Raw genomic sequence first — 24,473 nt, forward strand, 5'->3', positions numbered from 1 at the left:
CTAGCTGCACAAAAACTTCCAGATCATTTCACTGTCGAATTTCACAATAAAGGCCCTTTCAAAATATTACACTCTAAAATATATGCTAGCAAGCTGGGGTCCTCTAGGGTGTGTCAGAAGTGGAATCATTGATTGGAAACAGAGAGGGTTTTTTAATGATTTTTTAAAAATATATTTTGGAGTGTAATATTTTGAAAGGGCCCTTACTGTGAAATAAATAAATATTTTTTTAAAAAATCATTTAAAAAAACCCTCTTTGTTTCCAATCAATGTTTCCACTTCTGACACACCCTTGAGGACCCCAGCTTGCTAGCATATATTTTGGAGTATAATGTTTAGAATGGGCCTTTATTGTGAAATTCGAATTAAAAAAAAAAAGCTAATAGAAAGACTGCATGCTCTTACTTTGAAATGCGGAAATGACGTTGTCAGCAGGCGATCATGTGCTATCCGAAAATGACCGAGTGATACGAGTGGACTTTTGTCTGGACTGGCGGAAAGTTTGTTTCCAATGTTCCAATGTTTTTTCAATTCACAAATAAAAACTGAGTTCACAAATACCTGTTGGAAAGTTGTATATGTTAGGAAGATATTCACAATGCTTTTCATTTATTTATGAATTAATTTATTGTATTAACAGATATTTTTTTTATTTGTGGAATTTGTTTGTGTATTTGCAGATCCAGTGAGTTTACAAATCTTTTTTTGTGTTTGTGGAAGGTGTTTATATTTGCAGATTACACATTTACACATAGATTGTGGATCTGTTCATTATGAATCAAATCTCACTCCATACTAGTAGGTTTAGTAGGCCTCTACTAGCCCATATGTTTGAGACAGATGTGCGATGATAACACCTACTCAATAGGCTGATAACAGTCAAATTGGGTGGTTCCTCCATCTCTCTCACCCCTTAATTCTTGATTCCTCTGATTCTCATACCATTAACATTGAATGGACTGATATTTTATGATTTATTCTGGTTGGTGCGAAGCAGTAGAGGGCATCAGTACATTCTGGTGGTCTGCAATTATGCCACGAGGTTTCCTGAAGCCTTTCCCTTGTGCACTGTCACTGCCCCTGCTGTGCTGCAGTGTCTTGTCCAGCTGTTCTCCAGGGTTGGTGTTCCAGACGAGATCATAACAGACCAGGGGACAAACTTCACCTCCAGGCTCCTGCAGCTCTTCCATCGACAGTTGGGCATTGCAGCAATCAAGACCACCCCATACCACCCGCAGACTGATGGATTGGTCGAACGGTTCAACCAAACCCTGAAGAAGATGCTGCAGAAGTTCGTCACCGACACCGGACGGGACTGGGACCAGTGGTTGCCCTTCCTGCTGTTTGCCTACAGGGAAGTCCCTCAAGCTTCCACTGGTTTCTCCCCGTTTGAGCTACTGTACGACTGGGATGTCCAGGGGCCGCTGGACCTGCTGCTAAAGACCTGGGAGGCTCCTGCAACCAGCGCCAGCGATCGTAGTGTGGTCCAGTTTGTGTTGGAGATGAGAGATCGGCTGGCAAAGTACCAAGACGAGGCTGAGGTCAATCTACGTGAGGCCCGGCAGATCCGGAAGGCCTGGTATGACCGACAGGCCAGGCACAGAGTTTCAGCCTGGCCAGAAGGTCCTGCTCCTCCTGCCATCCTCCAACAGCAAATTACTGGCTAAGTGGCAGGGCCCATACACAGTCCTCAGGAAGATGGGCCCTGTGACCTACGAGATCCACCTACCGGACAAGAAAAAGGCAAAGCAGATCTACCACGTCAACCTATTGAAGGAGTGGAAGGAGGCTCCAGTTCAGGTTCCCGTGGCATCCCTGTTGATGACGGAGGTGGGCAGCGAAGGGGAGGAGGAGTCTACCCTAGCTGACCTCAACCAGTCTGCTGAACCTGCTCTCGACCATCTCTCTGTCAGCCAGTGCAGCCAGCTCAGCCAGGTGTTCCAGCGAGTCTCCAAGCTGTTCGCTGCTAACCCAGGGAAGACTTACCTGGTGGAGCACGTCATCCACCTGAAAGACAGGGGGCCGATTCGCCAGAGGTCCTATCGAGTGCCCCAACACCTGGTGGCAAAGCTCCTGAAGGAGGTGGAGGAGATGCAGCGTCTGGGGGTAATCGAGCCATCGCAGTCTGAGTGGTGCAGCCCGGTAGTCATCGTGGTGAAGAAGGATGGCTCACTCCGCATCTGCATCGATGTCAGGAAGCTCAACGCAATGTCAGAGTTCGATGCCTACCCGATGCCCCAGATTGACAATCTACTGGAGAAGATTGGCCGGGCCAGGTTCATCACCACCCTGGACCTCTGCAAGGGCTACTGGCAGGTACCCCTAGAAGCATCCAGTCACCTCTACACTGCTTTCCAGACACCGGCCGGCCTCTTCCAGTTCACCGTGATGCCCTTCGGCCTCCATGGTGCACCTGCCACCTTCCAGAGACTGATGGACCGCGTCCTGCAGGGGTGTGAGGACTGCAGTGCTGCCTACCTGGATGACGTGGTCATCTTCAGTGACACCTGGGAGCAGCACCTGTGTCATCTGGAGCGAGCCCTTGGCCAGATCCAGCAGGCGGGTCTGACACTGAATCCTGCCAAGTGTCAGTGGGCCAAGGAGGAGGCTAAGTACCTGGGCTACTGGCTGGGACGAGGTGAGGTCCGACCACAGGTGGACAAGGTCGAGGCCATCCACGGCTGCCCACGCCCACGCACAAAGAAGGAGGTGAGGTCCTTCTTGGGCTTGGCTGGCTGGTACAGGAGATTTGTCCCGCAGTTCGCCACCATCGCCGCTCCTCTGACAGCTCTGACAGCGAAGGACCAGAGGAACCCGGTCGCCTGGAATGAGGACTGCAAGACCGCATTCCAAACCCTCAAGGTCTGCTCGTGCTCTTCTCCAGTGCTGAGGAGTCCCGACTTCAGCCAGCGGTTCTTGGTCCAGACTGACGCTTCTGCCGTGGGACTGGGGGCAGTCCTGGCCCAGAGTGAATCTGGTGAAGAACAACCGGTGCTGTACCTGAGCCGCAAGCTGCTGCCCCGTAAAACCAGGTACTCCACTGTGGAGAAGGAGGGCCTGGCCATAAAATGGGCCCTGGAGAGTCTGAGATACTACCTGCTGGGGAGGGAATTTGACTTGGAGACTGACCATTGCGCTCTGACCTGGATGAACTCCATGAAAGATCATAACAGCCGTCTCACCCGCTGGTACCTCTCCCTCCAGCCTTCCAGTTCCAGATCCGACATCGAGCTGGCAAGACCAATGTTGTGGCAGATTATCTCTCCAGGTTGCCACACATCGCCAACCTCGGGGAGGAGGGGGATAATGTGACGGGGTGCCGGTGAATGCTCCGTCATGCCCTAACCGGCGTGCGTTTCTCTCTCTCTTGGCCGGAGAGAGAGAGCCGGTGCCGGGAGCACACAGTGCTCCCACTGTTCCTGCGGAGCCATGCTCCGGTTAAAACTGTTTCTTGCAGGCCTGCACTTGTGTCCCGCGGTCCTGCACTTCCACAAACTTTTCCCCACTGTCCGAACTCTTCCTCACGCTAGGCGTTTGAGGGTGCACACTCGGCGCTGACGCGACACACACACATACACACTTACCTGCTGCCGCTGCCTCTGGTTGCCTCCGGGCATGGGCCAAACTGAGGCACTTCCTGGACACACCATAAATAGCACTTGGTGGCACGCTTAAGAGGGTCATGTGACCGTGGACCATACCATTAACATTGAATGGACTGATATTTTATGATTTATTCTGGTTTGGGGGTATTTGGCCATAGCTGTATGGAGGCCGATTAGTGCCATTTTTCCTTTATGTGAAGTGTATCATTGATTTCTGAATTTATGTTTGTTGTGTTGCTAAATTTGACCATAGGACGCTATAATTTGTTAATTGGTTTGTCTGGGGGAGGGGCTAAGAGTATATAAGGGGAGCTCTGCTCATTTAGGCTTGTTGGTTTTTGGTTCTTGGCCGAGTAGCAATGTGGGTGACTAGCTGCCGGTGTGAAACCTGTCTTGTAAATACTTTTTTTTGTTATTGGTTTTTTCCACCTCTGCACTGTAAATATTTTTGCCACTCTTGTTTGGGAACTTGGTGTGAATAAAAAAATCACCACACTGAAGTTTTCTCGTCGTCTGAGCCATCATTGGTACCTCCTTGAAGCGAACCCACGACATTGGTACTGTACATATATACATGTCTAGTCTAAGTTACTTTTTTAAGAAAAGATGAGTGGGATATAAATGCCTCCATCGTTCTTAATTGTTTGTTGATGTACCTATCTCAACTTCTCTATTACTTTACGAGTAAATCTTCCATATTTATTGAATAATGCACTGCATTTTTAATTTGCCCCCTGATCTACCTGTAGTGGTTTTGGATTAGCCTTACACCTTAACTTTAACCTTAAAGCAGGATAATTTAGACTGCTCATGAAGGTGAGTGAAAAGTTTTGGTAGAAGGGAGGGTGAACAGAGCGACAAACATTACTGACGTAGTAGTAACTGATTCCCCTGAAAGATGAAATCAGGTCTATAAATGTTGCATCAGAGGAGATCTTGATCAATGCTGGTGGGTATTACCAGCAATGAGCAGGGAGACAAAAGAAAGAGAAGAGATTAGAAATTAGAGACACTCAAAGTAAGTATTACTGATCTGCAAGTTTCCTCAAAGTTTTCATACTTGAATTATATAATGTCTGATTAAAGTAAAAATATATGTTTAGAACATTCACACCTTCAGCTTTCATTGTTACTACTTTCATCATCACAAACATGTAAAAAAAATTTAATGTAAAAAAAAATATGAGAATTATGTGAATTACTTGGCTTGCTGATTGCTGTTTGGATGCAATAGCTAACAGGTGATTTTGGTGAGAGAGAGATAGCAAGCGAGAGAACGACAGCTGAGAGACTACGTGGGAGAGACAGAAGCCTCTAGTTACTGATTACAGTGACAAACACAAGCAGCACTCTGAATTTCATGAATTTGTTTTGCCTGTCTGTGTATTTTGGTGCCAAGTGCAGCACGCATGGTGCACAGGTGGGAAGAGAGAAACAGGTATTCCAAGCATACCTGGGGTAATCTGTAATTTTCAGTCATGTGTAGTTTAACAATCAATACTATGTCTTAACATGACCTCTGATATTTAAATAGTCAGGATGTTAATTGTGACATTTACAGTATTATTTTGTTCTTTCAGGTTAATGGAAAACTACACCTACAACAGCCCTACATTACAGCTAGAGGGGTTAAATCTCTCAAAAGGCTCTGTCTACCCTGTGTTTCTCTTCCTCTTTTTCTCCTACTTGTTTATCATTTTTGCAAATGTTGGCATTGCTGTTCTAGTTTTCACTGACAAGAGCCTTCACCAGCCCATGTATCTCCTTTTCTGGAACCTGTCAGTCAATGACATCCTTGGAAACTCTATCTTAGTGCCCCGTTTGCTTATAGACATGTTGAGGCCTCCCTCTGAACGCCTCATTAATTATTATGTGTGTTTGGTTCAAGCTTTTATCTCACACATGTTTGGTACCACCACTCACACTGTGCTCATGATTATGGCCTTTGATAGATATGTTGCCATCTGCAATCCTCTACGCTATGTTGCCATAATGACCAACAAGATGGTGATCAAGCTGACAGTTTCTGCCTGGGGAGTGGCTTTTGTTTTGGTTGGGATTCTGCTCGGTCTGACCATACGGCTGAACCGATGCAGGACTCTCATCACAAGTCCCTATTGTGACAATGCTGCTCTATTTAGGCTCTCCTGTGAGAGTGTATTCATTAATAATGTCTATGGTCTCACTTTCACTGTAGTCCTGTTTACAGGTTCTATAGGCAGCATTGTTCTCACCTATACTAAGATTACAGTAGTCTGTTTAACTAGTAAGAACAAGTCTTTGAACAGTAAAGCCTTGAAAACCTGCAGCACTCATCTGACTGTTTATCTTATCATGCTGATCAGTGGAATATTAATTATTACTCTTCATCGTTTCCCTCAGTACTCACACTACAGGAAACTCTGTAGCATTTTGTTTCATGTCATCCCTGGAGGCCTCAACCCCATTATTTATGGTGTGCAGTCTAAAGAGATACGGAAATTCTTCTCAAAATCGTTCAAGCACAAGAAAGTTTTGCCATCATTATGAAGAGAATTTCCAGAAGGAATGTATTTATCAACACAAATTACTATGAACTAAGAGTTCCCTACCATGTACTTCAGTTTGTCACTTGTAAATAAAGCTTAATTTATGTTTGATGCAAGGGTTTAATGGGAGTCCTGCTTAGGTTTTGATATATAGTTCAGCACCAGACTTCACCCACTGATGGCACCACTGTTGTTTTAGGGGTGTGCCCAAATACAAATACATTATTTGGCAAAGCACAAATAGTTGTTTGTTTTTTTTACGAATATTTGTTTCATACAAATATTTTAAAAAATTATTTGTTTTTGAGAAGAAAAAAAAAACATGTCAAATACCAGTGTGCATCTGTCAGCAAGTCTCAACGAGGGGAGTCACATCCACCTGCTACATGACGCACATTTCCTAATTTGGACATCACTTCCGGAGTTGGGGGTGAGATAAAGCTGAACGACTAACACATGCAAAGTGCTCCCAAGGGACTCTCCCTAACCTGTTGTTCCCCTTCTCCTTTCCACAAAGTTAGGTTGTAAAAAATAAGCAATAAATGAAAAGTTCAAAGCAATAATCGTCTTTGAAGTTCTTCCCTACACATTACATGGTGTGCTGTCTCTGTGTTATGGGTGTATAAATAGGTAGAGGTCTGTCTGCAATGAGAAGATGAGTAAAGTTTTAGCTCAGTCGTCAGCGCAGTTGTCTATGATCTGGGAGACTCCAGTTTGAGACCCGGTGTGGGGACCTCCTTCGTAAGCTTGTTTATTCATGAACACTTATTGTAACACTTTAATTTTCTAAAATTAAAAGTGTAATAAAAACAAAAACAGGATTTTTAAGTCTCTTTCCACTTTTATTCAAATACAAATACAAATATTTTTTCTGCCTCAACAAATACAAATACAAATACAAATACTGGGCTCTCTGCACATCTCTACTGTATTGAGGCCATATCATGCTTGAATTATCCAGCTCACTTCACTTTGTAATACAGCAACAGTGAGATATGCACATACTTATAACTTGAATTACATCCAGGTAGATGATATTTTTCCTCATGACATTACTGAATAGGAGGCAGCAATACATGTGTTTATGTCATTAAGAAAAACCCTTGAATGACGAGGTGTGTCCAAACTTTTGACTGCTGTACATACAGTATATAGTAAATATAAAGTAAGTAAAGCTGTACACACATTTGACATCATGTCAACTGCTAAATGTAACATAGAGTTAAATGTTTTTTGCAAGGAAAAAGAAGCACAAACTGCTTTATGTACTTACTTTACTGGTACTTAGTGTACCAGCATAACATGCTAGTGTGCTCTGTTGTTTTCTGGCCTACATACATAAGCTTACTTTTTTAAATAAAATATGAGTGAGATATAAATCCAGCCTTCATTCTTATTTATTTGTTGATGCACCTATCTCAACTTCTCCATTACTTTCTTCCATCACTGAACATTTGCAAACATACTATATGGGTGAGAATAGTAACTTCCAAATTGGAGTAATTCTACAACATCTATTGAATAATGCACTGCATTTTAAAAGTGCCTCCTGATCACCTGTAGTGGATTTGGAATTGTCTTACACCTTCAGTTTAATCTTAAAGCAGGATCATTTAGTATGCTCATGAAGGTGAGTGGAAACTTTTGGTAGAAGGGGAGGGTGAACAGGGTGACAAACATCTCTTTGTCTCAGAACAAAAAGTTTGCAGCTTGTTGACAGTTGACAGCCTGACATTATCTGACATAATGCTAACTGATTCCCCTAAAGATAAAATCATGTCTATAAAGGTTGCAACAGAGGAGATCTTGATCAGTGCTGGTGGATATTACAAGCAATGAGCAGGGAGACACAAGACAGAGAAGAAAAGAGATTGAAACCAGAGACACTCGAAGTAAGTATTACTGGTCTGCAAGATTCCTCACAGTAATTTTCATAAATTGTGATCAAAATAAAAACAAATGTTATGCACATTAACTTCTTCAGCTTTCAGTGTTACCTTAATGATTTGAAACACTAAAGATTTAATGTGATATGTAATGGAATATTTATATGGTAGTTTCTATGTGTTTACAGTTAAGTTGTAGACTCTGTACTGTGACTTAAAATGATCCCTGATAACTTGATTACCTTGATTTTGGGGCCATGGTTCGGTACGTTTTCTGTACAGCAAGACAAAAAAAAGAAAGGAAGAAAATATGTTTTGGTCCTTTTATTTTGAAAAATGTAAACATCTGAAAATGGCTGTAACTATTACTGAAACAGTTTAGTTGTGTTGCTGTGGAAAAGGAAAACAACTTTTCCTTTTCTCCTCCTCCTCCTTGTCCTCCTTGTTTTCTGCAAGGAGTCAGAACACCTGCTGACACCTGCTTTATACTGGTTTATAGTCACTCAGAAGTGGTTCTTACAACGTGCTGTCTGACCACGTTGGAAATCAAATGTGTTTATAGTTTTTCCAAACGGCTTCACTGAAAGGCAAAGAGGAAAGCTGACCATCACAGAGAGGAGAGGGGGACGATAATAATAATAATAGTAATAATAATACATGATACTTATGTAGTGCTTTTCAAGAACTCTTCAAGAACTTTTCAAGAGCATCCTACCTGCATGCTAGAGCTAAGTGGTTTACTGCCAAAACTGTCCAGTTGGAAGTCAAGCACTAGAATTATTGTTCTGCATGTCGGAGTGTGTGGATTATTAAACTATTTTGACAGTAATTGTTTGGGTCAGGGAGCATACCGAACTAAACATCTTGTACCGTGTATTTCAGTATGAATACACAAACTGTTACACCCATAATTAACAGTATTATTTTGTTCTTTCAGGTTGATGGAAAACTACACCTACAACAGCCCCACATTACAGCTGGAGGGGTTATATGTCTCAAAGGATTCTATGTACCCTGTGCTTCTCTTTCTCTTTTTCTCCTACCTGTTTATAATTGTTGCAAATGCCGGCATTGCTCTTATTGTTTTCGTCGACAAAACCCTTCACCAGCCCATGTATCTCCTTTTCTGGAACCTGTCAATCAATGACATCCTCGGAAACTCTGTCGTAGTGCCCCGTGTACTTACAGACATATTGCAGCCTCCCTCTGAACGCATCATCAGTTATTATGAGTGTGTGGTCCAAGCTTTCATCATACATATGTTCAATACTTCTTCCCACACTCTGCTCATGATTATGGCCTTTGATAGATATGTTGCCATCTGCAATCCTCTACGCTATGCTGCCATAATGACCAACAAAATGTTGATCAAGCTGACAGTTTCTGCCTGGGGAGTGGCTTTTGTTTTGGTTGGGATTCTGCTCGGTCTGACCATACGGCTGAACCGATGCAGGACTCTGATGAGGAGCATTTATTGTAATAATGCTGCATTGTTTAAACTCTCCTGTGAAAGTGTATTCATTAATAATGTCTATGGCCTCACTTTCACTGTAGTCCTGTTTACATGCTCTATAGGCAGCATGGTTCTCACCTATACTAAGATTACAGTAGTCTGTCTAACTAGTAAGAACAAGTCTTTGAACAGTAAAGCACTGAAAACCTGTGGCACTCATCTGGTTGTGTATCTGATTATGCTGCTCAGTGGAATGATTGTCATTATTCTGCATCGCTTTCCCCAGTTGTCAGATAGCAAAAAAATTGCTGCCATTTTGTATCATATCATCCCCGGCAGCCTCAACCCCATTATTTATGGCATGCAGTCCAAAGAGATACGAAGATTTTTGTCAAAGTTGTTTGATTCCAAGAAGGTTTTGCCATCATTTTAAGGAGAATATTCTATGTTTATTTATATATTTATGAACACAAATAACATAAAATGTGACCCAAGAGTAGCCTAATGTATTCCATGTTCATGAGAATGTCCCATGTTCTCAGGTGACCGACATGGGCCTGAATGTAATAGACGTTCATTTATATGTAAAGGTTCTGCTCTGCAGGTTTAAAAAACTCAGCATATTGGTTGATGTAACTTAAATATCATTTTCCAATTAATCCCTTAAATCAGGCTTTACAGAATTTTGACCAAGACACTAATTAATTAACAATTACCATGTTCTGTCTGGTGGACAAACAATGTTTTTAGTTTACTGCTTATTGTATTACTGACAATATCCTCATATACAACATATCAGAGTTGGTCAGGGTTAGAACAATAAAGTCCTGGACTTAACTTTCAGAATTTTGTCACTGGTGTTTTCACAGTGCATAAACCTTTATTAGGATAGACAGGCATGCCATGCCTGAGATTTAGAAATATTAGAAAGAGATTGGATTTGAAGGGATAAAGGACATCTTTGGGTAAAAAGGGCAAGATGTTCATTGAGGCTCAGGGTGATAGTGTGACTTTGTGTCCTTTTGATTTTAATAACTTGCCATTACTGCTGTTCAGTGAGAGAGACCCAGATACTGTTTTTGTATTGTTTGAGCATGTCTGTAAAGCTAGGAACTGGTGTGATGCTGATTGTGCCTTGATGCTCCAATGTGTCCTCACCGGGAAAGTGCAGGAAGCTTACTCATCTTTGACAACAGATGATAGCTCTAGCTATTCCAAAATAGAGTCTGAAGTGTTTAAAGTGTATGGGCTCGTGTCAGAGGCTTATCGTCAGCACTTCAGGTCTTCGGAAAAGAAAAATCAATCATATGTTGAACCCATTTTAGGTGCTAGTTATCTGTGCTTAATGTTTCTACTTTTGATGAGTTTTGTGATTTGTTACATTATCTCAGATGCCCAAATCAGAGACTTGTGAGATGGTCTTTGTTTTTGCAGGCCTATGAACTCAACATCAGGCATATTTAAGGAACAGATAATATCATAGCAGATGTGTTGTCAGGTACTCCTTTGTAATGAATAGGACTGATTCCTGAGCCTGTACTGCCATTTCACTGATCTCACTTGGTGTCACTAGATATGATGGGTTAATCCTGAATGCGGACGTGCACATTTATATTATTAAAAAGAATCTGTGGAGCTTGTAAATCTACTGGACAGTTTTGAACTCAAACAACATGTAAATGAAGCCACTCATCAGCATGGTAACACTTTAGATTTAGCCATAACAAAAGGGTTAAATATTGATAATGTCTCAATATTTGAATTACCTATTTCTGATCATCACTGTGTTCTTTGATGCCAACGTAACCTTAACAAAGACTAAAAGGGTTCAGTTCAGCTATACAGCTGTGACTGCTCTTAAAATGACATGTTTGATCATTTCAACAATGGACTGTCATCTACTTTAAATACTGTTGCTCCAGGTTAAAAATAGGTCAACTGGCAGAATCCCCCCATGGTTAAACAATAACTGTCTTAATGAGATCAAGAGAATCTGTCAGGCAGCTGAAAGAAAATGGAGGAAAACTAGGCTCACGGTTCACTGTAATATATACAAAGATGCCATGACTGTCTTTCTTTCCCGATGCCTTCAAAACAGCTGTTGTCAAACCATTACTAAAGAAACCCAACCTAGATGGTAATACACTGACCAGCTATAGGCTGATATCCAACCTTCCATTCATTAGTAAGATACTTGAAAAGATAGTTCCAGTGCAAATAACCTCCTTTCTTAAAGAAAACAATATCCTGGAGGAATTTCAGTCAGGCTTCAGAACCACAGCACTGAAACTGCTCTTACTAAAATAACCAGCGACCTCAGACTAAACTCTAATGAAAATAAGGTCTCAATTATCATCCTCTTAGACCTAAGTGCAGCATTTTATACGATTCACCAGGATATCCTAATCAATCATCTGGAAAAGCAGGTTGGTCTTTCTGACTGTGTGTTAAACTGGTTCAAGACAAACATCAAAGGGAGAAAGTTTTACATCCGTCTTGGAGATCATGTGTCTGAGGAACATGACAACTGCTTTGGGGTTCCACAAGGGAGCTGCCTTCGTCCATTATTATTCTCACTGTACATGCTGCCACTTGGTGACATCATCAGAGAGCACAATGTATGTTTCCATAGTTACACGGATGACACACAACTGTACATCTCCGCTGAACCAAATGATGCTGCAGCTATAAACTCCATTACTACCTGTCTTAAGGCAATAAGTAAATGGATGAGCAATAACTTCTTAAAGTTAAATGACAAAACTGACTTCTAGTTGGCTCCAAAACAAAAAGGCAAATGCTTTATAATAATCTGGGGAAATTAATTCCCTGGATTAAATCTGAGGTTACAAGTCTTGGTGTTATTTTAGATTCAGATCTAAGCTTTTTACTTGCCGCCCAAAAAGACCCACTGAGAGACTCCAGCTCATTCAAAACTCTGCAGCTCAGGTATTAACCAGAACCAAGAGGAGAGAACAGCTGTTCTGCATTGGCTTCCTGTAACATTTAGAATTGACTTTAAGGTCCTCCTCCTCACATACAAAGCCCTTAATGGGTTAGGACCAAGCGGCAACCTCTGTGGCTAAAAAATGAAGCCAATGCAGAAATGCCAAAAACCTGCATTCTATCTAATGGCCATCAGGGGACGACTCTACTGGCTGCAAAAGAAGTCTGATTGTATGGAAGTCTATGAGAAAATGACCCTACTTCTGTCTTGATTTATTACCTCAGTAAACTGTTTCCTAATGAGTTTATGGTCTCAATTGCTACTTTCAAGTCTTCTTCAATACAGCATAATGTTCATTTTGTAAATTAGGGCCCCATTTAAACTAGACAATAAAGCAGCGTATGCTTTAAGGTGTGGCTATGTTGTGATTGACAAATCCTTACCACAGTGACAACGTTGCTTACGTAACGTAACCATGGCATATAGGCGTAGCTGCTGCTATTCTACAGTGTGTTTTCAGTTCACTAAAGTTAATTGTAACATTTTGGTCTGCGTAGTCTCTCGGTATGAAAAGGTGTCAGAAGCGACAACACAATCTTTGCCGCAGGTGGTGAAGAGATCCCCTTATTGGGTAAACAGGCCATCTGAGGCCTAGGGAGTCAATATAGCGCAGATCTCTCTGACAAGCACCTGGGCAAGGCAGTACGAAACCAGCTCTCAGAAGGCCTGGCTAGAATCAACCAGAGCCAGCTCCCTGGCAAGTACAAGGTGTGGTGCTACAACTTCACCCTGTCTCAGTCTGTTTCGCACTAAAGCACTACTGCACTACTACACTTCTTTTAAATGTTTTATTTTCCATCTTATGTACATTCACATGTTTTTATGTTCATTTTATGTGAAAGCACTTGGTGTGTGTAATTTCTTTTGCTGTAAAGCACTTTGAGCTGCTATACAAAGAAAGTTATTATTATTATTATTATGATTATCATTATTATCTCATACTGCCTTGCTTTGATCTGCTCTGCTGGGACTGTCTTCTTAATTTTCTTCCCAGGTACCAGGGTTTTAGAAGGTGGGTTGGAGAATCAGCGAACCAAGCTGGTATGTGTACAGTATGTGTACGCTGTGTTTTTTTTATGTGTTTGTGTTTGTGTGTGTGTGTTTTGGGTTTTTTTTTGTGATAATTAAGTTTTTTGGGTTTATGTGGGGTTGGTAGTATACCATTATCCCATTGGGTCTTTATGGGGGGTTGACAGCCCCTACCTAGTCTGCCTGTGTGTTTGTGTGTGTGTGTGAGAGATACTGTCTTTTGCATGTGTATTATTGCTTTATTTATTATGCTATCTTTAAGGTGCCTTAGAAGGTTGATTCCAGTTTACTTATGTTCATTTTCTTATACACGGTTCTATCCAGCTACTTCAAAGACCTCCAGGACTTTACAACAGGTTGGCAGCAGTAGGAAGTAGGAATCGCCATGGGGTGTTCCATCTCCCCCATTCTATTTGTAGCGGCCTTTGAAGTCATCCTCTTCTGAGCAAGGCAGACTGCAGAAGGAATAAAACTGCAGACAGGGCAGAGGTTTCCCCCACTTAGGAGCTACATGGACAATGTCACAGTTGTCCTGCAAACAGCTCCATACACAAAAAGGCTTCTAAAGAGGTTGGACGAACTCGTGGCAAGAGCACGAATGAAGATCAAGCCTTCCAAGTCGCGTAGTCTCTCGCTACGAAAAGGTGTCAGAAGCGACAACACGGTCTTTGCTGCAGGTGGTGAGGAGATCCCCTTATTGGCTAAACAGGCCATCTGAGGCCTAGGGAGGCAATATAGCGCAGATCTCTCTGACAAGCACCTGGGCAAGGCAGTACGAAACCAGCTCTCAGAAGGCCTGGCTAGAATCAACCAGAGCCAGCTCCCTGGCAAGTACAAGGTGTGGTGCTAAAACTTCACACTGTACAAAAGGGTGATGAGGCCATTGAAGATGTGCGAAATCGTAATGGACAGATTAGCAAATTTGTACATACGAAAATGGCTGGGGCTGCCACAGTACTCTTTGGGGCAAACTCACTCCAGCTGCAACATCAGGAGATAGTCGGCAGAATGTATGTGGAATTAGCAGGGCTTGGCTCGGGAGAAGCACCACGTCTCTGGTCCAAAGCCACGAAAAAAGAAAGGAAAGTAATGGTTGTGGAAGAGGTGACAAGGGCAGAGCAAGAGCTCTACAAAATCCAACGAGTGGCACAGGATTGACAGGGATGCTGGACCACATGGGAGGGCACTCTAAATAGACTGGTCAGCTGGGCCGAACTGTGGTAGATCCAACAAGCCAGACTCAATTTCCTGCTTAGTGCAACCTACGTCTCTGTTTCAGGCAAAGTACACTGGCCTGTACACTATCAATGAGAAGATTTCAGATTTGAATTATTTATGTATTATTTATCACTGAGAATTTGGAAACATACTATATGGGTGAGAATAGTAACTTCCAAATTGGAGTAAATCTTTAATCTATTGAATAACACACTGCATTTTTCATGTGCCTCCTGATCACTTGTAGTGGTTTTGGATTAGCCTTACGCCTTAACTTTAACTTTATAGCAGGATGATTTAGACTGCTTATGAAGTTGAGTGAAAAGTTAGAAGAAGGGAGAGACAAAGGGAGGGTGAACAGGGTGACAAACATTACTGACGTGATGATAACCGATTCCCCTAAAGATAAAATCAAGTCTGTAAATGTTGCATCAGAGGAGATCTTGATCAATGCTGGTGGATATTACCAGCAATGAGCAGGGAGACACAAGACAGAGAAGACGAGATTGAAACCAGAGACACTCAGGTATTACTGACCTGCAAGTTTACTCACAGTTTTCATATCTTCTCAATTGTGATCGAAGTGAAAACATATGTTGCACATTAACCTCTTCAGCTTTCAGTGTTACCATAATGATTTGAAATACAATGAAAGATTTAATGTGATTTGTAATGGAATATTTATATAATAGTATTTATATGTATATAGTTAGCTAATGTTGCACTTATTACTGTGACTTAAAACTATCTCTGATAACTTGATTACCAGTCACATTAACAGTATTATTTTGTTTTTTCAGGTTGATGGAAAACTACACCTACAACAGCCCCACATTACAGCTGGAGGGGTTATATGTCTCAAAGGATTCCACGTACCCTGTGCTTCTCTTTCTCTTTTTCTCCTACCTGTTTATAATTGTTGCAAATGCCGGCATTGCTTTTATTGTTTTTGTCGACAAAACCCTTCACCAGCCCATGTATCTCCTTTTCTGGAACCTGTCAATCAATGATATCCTTGGAAACTCTGTCATAGTGCCCCGTTTACTTTTAAACATGTTGCGGCTTCCCTCTGAACGCATCATCAGTTATTATGAGTGTGTGGTCCAAGCTTTCATCACACATATGTTCAGTACCACTTCTCACACCGTGCTCATGATTATGGCCTTTGACAGATATGTGGCCATCTGCAGTCCCTTACACTATGCTACCATAATGACCAACAAAATGTTGATCAAGCTGACAGTTTCTGCCTGGGGAGTGGCCTTTGTTTTGGTTGGGATTCTGCTCGGTCTGACCATACGGCTGAACCGATGCAGGACTCTGATCAAGAGCCTTTATTGTAGTAATGCTGCATTGTTTAAACTCTCCTGTGAAAGTGTATTCATTAATAATGTCTATGGCCTCACTTTCACTGTAGTCCTGTTTACATGCTCTATAGGCAGCATGGTTCTCACCTATACTAAGATTACAGTAGTCTGTCTAACTAGTAAGAACAAGTCTTTGAACAGTAAAGCTCTGAAAACCTGTAGCACTCATCTGGTTGTGTATCTGATTTTGCTGCTCAGTGGAATGTCTATCATTACTCTGCATCGCTTTCCCCAGTTGTCAGACACCAGAAAATTTGTTGCCATTTTGTATCATATCATCCCCAGCAGCCTCAACCCCATTATTTATGGCATGCAGTCCAAAGAGATACGAAGATTTTTGGCAAAGTTGTTTGATTCCAAGAAGGTTTTGCCATAATTTTAAGGGGAATATTCTATGTTTATTTGTACATTTATCAACATAAATAACATAACATGTGACCCAAGAGTAGCCTTATGTATTCCATGTTCATGAGAATGTCCCATGTTCACAGGTGACCGACATGGGCCTGAATGTAATAGATGTTCATTTATATGTAAAGGTTTGCACTGCCAACCTTCCAGTCACAAGCTCACTTCTCTAACCTTTATGCCACCACTGCATATTAGAAAACAGGCACTGGAAGTGAAATCCTAATTGGAATTCTGATCAGTCTGACCATCTAGCTGAACCAATGCAAGACTCTGATCACAAGTCCCCATAGTGACAATGCTGCTCTATTTAGGCTCTCCTGTGAAAGTATATTAATCATTAATGTCGATGGCCTCATTTTCACTGTAGTCCTGTTTATAGGTTCTATAGGCAGCATGGTTCTCACAGTTTACAGTAGTTTGTCTGAGCACTCATCTAGTTGTTTATCTTATCATGCTGATCAGTGGAATATTAATTATTACTCTTCATCGCTTCCCCCAGTACTCAGATTACAGGAAACTCTGCATGAATGAAGGAGCAGTTGCTTCAATTTGCTGAGCATTATGCCGTGGTCATTGGAGACAAACGTTTCAGGAAGAATGGTCCAGGTATCTTTGGATAATTCGTAATTCATTTGTAATTCAAAAACCAAAAAACGGTAAATCTGTTATTTGTTTCAAAACAAAAAAATGTTTTTGGAAGTCACGTGGTTTTTTCCTTTTTTCATTTTAAACCAAAGATGAAAAACGAAATCACGTGATCTATTCCTTTTTTGTTTCCCAACGAAAATCCAGAAAACCAAATTCAAAAGCAATTTTGGTTTAGAAATCAAGTATTTTTTGTCAGTTTTGTACGATAGCGGAAGCGGCTACATTAGCCTACCCATGATCCTCAGCGACCGTTGCTATGGTGAGGACGCCAGCGACAGCCTTAACATATAGTCAGTATAACATTATGTAGTACTGCAGGTTATTGGTTATGATCGGGATCAATGTACTTTACTGTACATTGAACTGTAAAGAAAATAATGTGTGCTATGGACAAAGAAACAAAGTGTATGAAATATAAGAAAGGTGATAAGATAATAAATTAAACATAAATAATTAATAAATAATTACATCATGTAACAGTAGAGGTTGAATAAAATGCACAATCTAAAGTCCAGTTTGATGAAAATTACGAAAGTGAAAGTGTAGGGCTTAAATGAGGGATTTGACGTGTAAAGTTCAGTTTTATAACCCCGCCTTCATCCCGTTTACACACACGCGTGGCTGTCGCTGGCGTCTTCACCATAGCAACGGTCGCTGAGGATCATGGGTAGGCTAATGTAGCCGCTTCCGCTATCGTACAAAACTGACAAAAATACTTGATTTTTAAACCAAAATTGCCCGGTCTTTTGAATTTGGTTTTCTGGATTTTCATTGGAAAACAAAAAAGGAATAGATCACGTGATTTCATTTTTCGTTTTTGGTTTAAAATGAAAAAAGGAAAAACCACGTGACTTCAGTTTTTGGTTTCAAACACAAAAACGAATTGGCTTGTTGTTGAGCTTACTCATCCTTGAGTACAGATGATAGCTCTAGCTATTCCAAAATGAAATCTGTGGTGTTTAAGAAAAGAAAAGAAGAAAAGAAGGAAGGATGACTGTCATGTGTTGAAGACATACTGACTAACACGCCTCACATTCCAGTTCACTTTAGTTCATTTTCTTTATTATAATAAATCTTAATTTGCTGACATTTTTGATGTGTCCATTCCGGTTCTTTGTCATGGTCTATGCATATGCACCTTCCCATTCACTTAAATTAGAAAGCATGTCCAAACTTTTAATTGACACTGTATATAGTAAAAATAAAGAAAATAAAGCTAAACACACATTTGGCATCATATTAACCACTAAATGTAGCCTAGAGTTTAATGTTTTTTGCATGGAAAACGAGGCATAAATTGCTTTACTGGTACTTAGTGTACCAACATAGCATGTTAGCATGCCCTGTTGTTTCATAGGCTAAATACAAAGGGTTACTTTTTTTTAAAGAAAAGATGAGTAGGGTAAATTACATCCATCATTCTTAATTATTTGTTGATGTATCTATCTGAACTTTTCTATTACTTTCTTCTGTTGGGCCTCAAACCATGAGGTCACACAGAGAAGGCCTACATGTAACCTGTGAGGCCTGACCACAAGGTGCTTGTTCCTTTGTTTTCCCCGAGACAAAGGAATAGCGCCAAATATGCTGCTTACAGACAATGGGAGTCCATTGCAAACTTCATTTCCAAGGATGCTTTGCGATTTTCACACCTCAGCTGGGAACAGTCAACATACAGTCTCATTGGCGGAGACGCTCCTGCACAGTGGAGCGTCCTGATGACGCAGCCATGACATCACTGCCCCTTTAAAAACTGAACATGCCCTGAAGCACATGCCTTTCCCATGTCACTGAGCTAGGGCTAACTTCTGTTCCTCTGTGAGTCAGCTGACTAAAGGGGGTACCCCACGCACGTGTTTTCCGCTCATCGAAGACTCACCTCGTCAGACGAGACGAGACTTCGCCCGTGTTCACCCAAACACATTCCTGGATCCGAGAGAGACCGCTGCTGCAACCAGCGTCGTCAAATTCCCTCGAGACGGAAGAAACGCTTCTTCACCGAGTCGACTCTGCTGTTCTCTCTGCCACGCCGCTGAGAGCCAGCTGCCGTGCTTTTTGCCGACCGTGCGAGAACGGCCACCGCCTGCATCCGAGCCCAGGACAAAGCCGGACATAACGACGGACTACACACACACCCTGCTCGCTTTCTGAAGTGACCAAGTAAGAGGCATAAGTCTGGGCAGAGGCAGTGTTAGTTGTGTGTTCTTATCAGCATCAGTTGCTGTTGTATAGCATTTAGCTTTTAGCTTTATTGTTGTTGTTTTGTTGTGTTGTTGACGGACCGCCGAGTCCATTTTTGCTGCTTTACTCTGAGGAGTATTTTAAGTTTGCTGCCTGTTTAGTTGTGTTCACCACGCTAGACTGTTTTGTGTTTGTCCCGCTCGGGACTACCGCTGTGTTTGTGCCATCGTGGGCGAGGAAGTAAGTTGCTTTGTCGGTCAGAAACCAGACAACGTGCGTTACAGACTGCCGTCCGTACACACGCTGTCTGTGGACAAAGGAACCGCTTCTCTTCCTCTCACGATCACTTTCTCTCCTTCTTTCCTCTCCCTTCCGACCTACACATACACACACACACACACACACATACACGCACCGACATCTTTTGCACATCTGATGGTCAGATAACGTCGGACAAAGCTTCGCTTTGTCTTTCCTTATCCGCCATCAGACATGTGTGTTTTTCAGAGAAGTGGGTGAGTGCGAGACGCTGTCCACCAGGCGGCGCCATCTTGCTTCTGTCTAACCAAGACACCACCATACTCCTGCCATCCGGTTCTCGCGCGACATGACTTCCTCCCATAGTCACGTCTGCATCGCAGACTGAAGACGTTGTCACGTCAGGCCCTGTTGCCATCTTGTCGCACGCACGCGCACACACATACACCTGCATGTGTCCAACCCTGTACATAGCTGTTTGTGTTTGTTTGGTAGAATTAGATTTTAGGATAGTTGTTTATTGAATGAAGCATTTGTTAACTTTATTAATTTTGCTAAGTTTAATAAACACTGTTATATCTTTAAAGAGAAGTTCTTCTGTCATTATTGTGTGTAATATTGTGAAAAGTGGCTGATTGAAGGAGTCAGAGCTCGAATTCAACCCTTCTTTGTTCACCCTTGAATGTTGATATCTCTCAGATATTAACATTCTAGGTGAACTCCCATTTATGAGATTACCTTGTTTGGTTATTGGTCCCGGTTTCCGGATGGCGCCCCGTATTTGTTAATTCATATTAATAATTCTATTAATTGTCATAATTAGTTAATTATCCTTGATGATTGATAAATTGCAAATAATCAACTGTGTTCCTCACAGATCCAACAGTTGGTGCCCAAATTATTGATTAAGGTTAACAATATCTTATTTTCATAATTCATAATTATCTATGATAATTATGAATTATTATCTAGGATAATTATGAATTATTGCTAATAACCAAACGCACTACTGCCCGTCCCAACACTTCCATCACTGAGAATTTCGAAACATGCTATGTAGGTGAGAATAGTAAGTACAATATCTATTGAATAACACACTGCATTTTTCATGTGCCTCCTGATCACTTGTAGTGGTTTTGGATTAGCCTTACACCTTAACTTTAACTTTAAAGCAGGATAATTTAGACTGCTCATGAATTAGAGTGAAAAGTTTTGGTGGAAGGGAGGGTGAACAGGGTGACAAACATTACTGACGTAACCGATTCCCCTAAAGATAAAATCAAGTCTATAAATGTTGCATCAGAGGAGATCTTGATCAGTGCTGGTGGATATTACCAGCAATGAGCAGGGAGACACAAGACAGAGAAGACGAGATTGAAACCAGAGACACTCAGGTATTACTGATCTGCAAGTTTACTCACAGTTTTCATATCTTCTCAATTCTGATCGAAGTGAAAACATATGTTGCACATTAACTTGTTCAGCTTTCAGTGTTACCATAATGATTTGAAATACTATGAAAGATTTAATGTGATTTGTAATGGAATATTTATATAATAGTGTTTATATGTATATAGTTAGCTAATGTTGCACTTATTACTGTGACTTAAAACTATCTCTGATAACTTGATTACCAGTCACATTAACAGTATTATTTTGTTCTTTCAGGTTGATGGAAAACTACACCTACAACAGCCCCACATTACAGCTGGAGGGGTTATATGTCTCAAAGGATTCTACATACCCTGTGTTTCTCTTTCTCTTTTTCTCCTACCTGTTTATAATTGTTGCAAATGCCGGCATTGCTTTTATTGTTTTTGTCGACAAAACCCTTCACCAGCCCATGTATCTCCTTTTCTGGAACCTGTCAATCAATGACATCCTTGGAAACTCTGTCATAGTGCCCCGTTTACTTTTAAACATGTTTCGGCTTCCCTCTGAACGCATCATCAGTTATTATGAGTGTGTGGTCCAAGCTTTCATCACACATATGTTCAGTACCACTTCTCACACCGTGCTCATGATTATGGCCTTTGACAGATATGTGGCCATCTGCAGTCCCTTACACTATGCTACCATAATGACCAACAAAATGTTGATCAAGCTGACAGTTTCTGCCTGGGGAGTGGCCTTTGTTTTGGTTGGGATTCTGCTCGGTCTGACCATACGGCTGAACCGATGCAGGACTCTGATGAGGAGCCTTTATTGTGATAATGCTGCATTGTTTAAACTCTCCTGTGAAAGTGTATTCATTAATAATGTCTATGGCCTCACTTTCACTGTAGTCCTGCTTACATGCTCTATAGGCAGCATGGTTCTCACCTATACTAAGATTACAGTAGTCTGTCTAACTAGTAAGAACAAGTCTTTGAACAGTAAAGCTCTGAAAACCTGTAGCACTCATCTGGTTGTGTATCTGATTTTGCTGCTCAGTGGAATGTCTATCATTACTCTGCATCGCTTTCCCCAGTTGTCAGACACCAGAAAATTTGTTGCCATTTTGTATCATATCATCCCCAGCAGCCTCAACCCCATTATTTATGGCATGCAGTCCAAAGAGATACGAAGATTTTTGTCAAAGTTGTTTGATTCCAAGAAGGTTTTGCCATAATTTTAAGGAGAATATTCTATGTTTATTTGTACATTCATCAACACAACATAAAATGTGATCCAAGAGTAGCCTTATGTATTCCATGTTCTTGAGAATGTCCCATGTACACAGGTGTAATATTGAGGGAGGGGGTAAGATAATTTACCTGCAACTTAAAGTAAAACATGCATATATTTGTCACTTTAAATTATGTAATTTCTTATCTGGAAACACACATGGTAGTTAATGTGTAAAAACTACAAATCAGCCTTCTGAAATGCATATCCACTTATTTCTACTTACTGTTAGTTTATGGTTATGTTGTGATGTGTTAACCACCATTAAATTGATGCCAATACCAATATCGATATTAGTGAGTTAAAGTTGGAGTGTGGGACTTTTATCTCCCCCTCCTGGCAGTGCGTGAAATTATAAGTTATGGGTATGTTGTGATGTGGTGACAGCCATTAAAAATTAAAAAGTGCCCTATTGACAACTGTGATGAAGACAAAACTATTGAACATTTACTTTTAAAATGACAGAGGTCTAGAGATATGTGGGGGGAAATGGCAGGTGTTTAATATTACTGTGAATTATAATGCAGTGATTTATGGTATCTTTCTAGAAAAAATGCCCAGATTGCACCATAAATTCTACTGGACAATAATATGTACTGTTGTAACAAAACTATAGAAGACGAAGTGTGCTGTGGTCCTTCACCAAGGCACTATTCCAAGTGCTGTGGTCTTTAAACAAATAGTAACTGAACTGAAAAGGCAAAGAACACTGCATCAGACAAAAGAAACTCACACCTCGGCACTTTCTAACATTGTAAGATTATGTTTTATATTTTGGTTAACACTATTATTCACGGTTGTAATATTGTTGACGATGTATTATTATGATTGATGATTAAGACTGATGATTAGTGTATTATTATTGTTAGTGATGTATTTTATTGAACGTGTCCTTTTTACTTTTATGTATGCAAATTCTCCCTATGCAAAAAATTAATTAAGTATATTTAAAAAGTAACAGCCAGATATTTGAGAATTGACAACATATTGGTTGATATAACATACATATAGTTTTTGTATGAATCTCTTAAATCAGGTTTTTACAGAACTGTGACCAAGATGGTAATTAGTTAACAGTTCACTTGTGGATAAACAATGCTTTTGGTTGACTGGTTATTACATTACTGACAATATTCTCATCAATGCACCTTGGCATTGATTCTACAAGTCTGTGAACTCTACTAGGGGGGATGAACACCATTCTTCCCAAAGATATTCCCTCATTTGGTGTTTTGATGATGGTGGTGGAGAGCACTGTCTAACAAGTCAGTCCAAAATCTCCCATAGGTGTTCAATTGGGTTGAGATCTGGTGACTGCGAAGGCTGTTCTTGTTTTCCATTGGAACAATTAATAAGAATGCTTCTTGTTTGGCACTGGCACCAAATTACTGCTTTCTGTTTGGCTGCTGTTGGTGATCAATAACCAGACCTAAAGCTTGACTGTCAAATACCTAACTGTGCATTTGTTTAACACTCATAGATATAATTTCTATCTATATGGCTTTTTGGCTCCCTGCATGAGAAACTAATGATAATGATATTCCAATTATCCAGTTAAATCAAATCTGTTATTTGGCATCCAATTACATGCTTTTTTACTGATATAACACAGATTAATAATCAACATTAATATTCAGGGGAGACAATTAGCCTACATTTTAATTGATGGGGGCAGTAAAGGACCTGGATAATGGATAGGAGAGCGCTGGCCCAAAAAAGGTTGGGAACCACTGATATAAGATAAAGGTGATCACCAAGGTTGCCAAATTTTGACTTCAGCTTGGATTGAGATTTGTTCTCATGGGGGTGGAGGGTGGGGGTGGGCGGGTTATCCCCCGTATCTCACAGGTCTATCCAAATAAAAGTAAACTAGTCTATGCATGGGTGCCTGGTTATGTTTTAAATTGCTCCATCTGATAAACAGCCTTAGCTGACCTGGTGTGCTGAGCTCAGAATTGCAGTGATTTGAGCCAGTTGTGGCGAAGCAGAGTCTATGATTTGGCAGGAGATTTCAGAAGTTGATCCGAGAGAGATTAGAGCATGTTGGCAGCTGTGTAAAATGTAGAATTGTGTTACTAGATTTCAGCATTGAGGTTTTTTAGATTTCGCATAAGCATACCAACCTAAAAACCTATTATTGGGAATGGCAAGAAAGTTTCAGGGCATCAGAGACACAGTATCCCCGAAATCATAGTAACTCACTCTCACTCCTGCA

The 24,473-nt window shown here is 41.0% G+C and overlaps 4 protein-coding genes across 4 annotated transcripts; all 4 read left to right on the forward strand.

Annotated features, from left to right (window-relative positions):
* Positions 1-5,189: 5,189 nt before the first annotated feature.
* Positions 5,190-6,134, forward strand: LOC137196309 (olfactory receptor 52N5-like). The gene has a single exon (XM_067609177.1). The coding sequence runs from the start codon at positions 5,190-5,192 to the stop codon at positions 6,132-6,134; it is 945 nt and encodes a 314-aa protein (XP_067465278.1).
* Positions 6,135-8,816: 2,682 nt separating this feature from the next.
* On the forward strand, positions 8,817-9,905 carry LOC137195064 (olfactory receptor 8G17-like). The gene has a single exon (XM_067607134.1). It carries the CDS (start codon positions 8,961-8,963, stop codon positions 9,903-9,905), a length of 945 nt encoding a protein of 314 aa, XP_067463235.1. The 5' UTR covers positions 8,817-8,960.
* A 5,607-nt stretch (positions 9,906-15,512) lies between these two features.
* LOC137196133 (olfactory receptor 52K1-like) lies at positions 15,513-17,112 on the forward strand. The gene has a single exon (XM_067608955.1). The coding sequence runs from the start codon at positions 15,531-15,533 to the stop codon at positions 16,467-16,469; it is 939 nt and encodes a 312-aa protein (XP_067465056.1). The 5' UTR covers positions 15,513-15,530; the 3' UTR covers positions 16,470-17,112.
* A 4,098-nt stretch (positions 17,113-21,210) lies between these two features.
* Positions 21,211-22,844, forward strand: LOC137195065 (olfactory receptor 52K1-like). Its single transcript, XM_067607135.1, has one exon. The coding sequence runs from the start codon at positions 21,264-21,266 to the stop codon at positions 22,200-22,202; it is 939 nt and encodes a 312-aa protein (XP_067463236.1). The 5' UTR covers positions 21,211-21,263; the 3' UTR covers positions 22,203-22,844.
* Positions 22,845-24,473: the final 1,629 nt, after the last annotated feature.

This window comes from Thunnus thynnus, chromosome 13, assembly GCF_963924715.1.
Source record: "Thunnus thynnus chromosome 13, fThuThy2.1, whole genome shotgun sequence".
Lineage (NCBI taxonomy): Eukaryota > Metazoa > Chordata > Actinopteri > Scombriformes > Scombridae > Thunnus > Thunnus thynnus.

Excerpts from the sequence above, each read along its gene's own strand:
- LOC137196309 (XM_067609177.1), top strand. The coding sequence starts at position 5,190 with ATGGAAAACTACACCTACAACAGCCCTACATTACAGCTAGAGGGGTTA.
- LOC137195064 (XM_067607134.1), top strand. The coding sequence starts at position 8,961 with ATGGAAAACTACACCTACAACAGCCCCACATTACAGCTGGAGGGGTTA.
- LOC137196133 (XM_067608955.1), top strand. The coding sequence starts at position 15,531 with ATGGAAAACTACACCTACAACAGCCCCACATTACAGCTGGAGGGGTTA.
- LOC137195065 (XM_067607135.1), top strand. The coding sequence starts at position 21,264 with ATGGAAAACTACACCTACAACAGCCCCACATTACAGCTGGAGGGGTTA.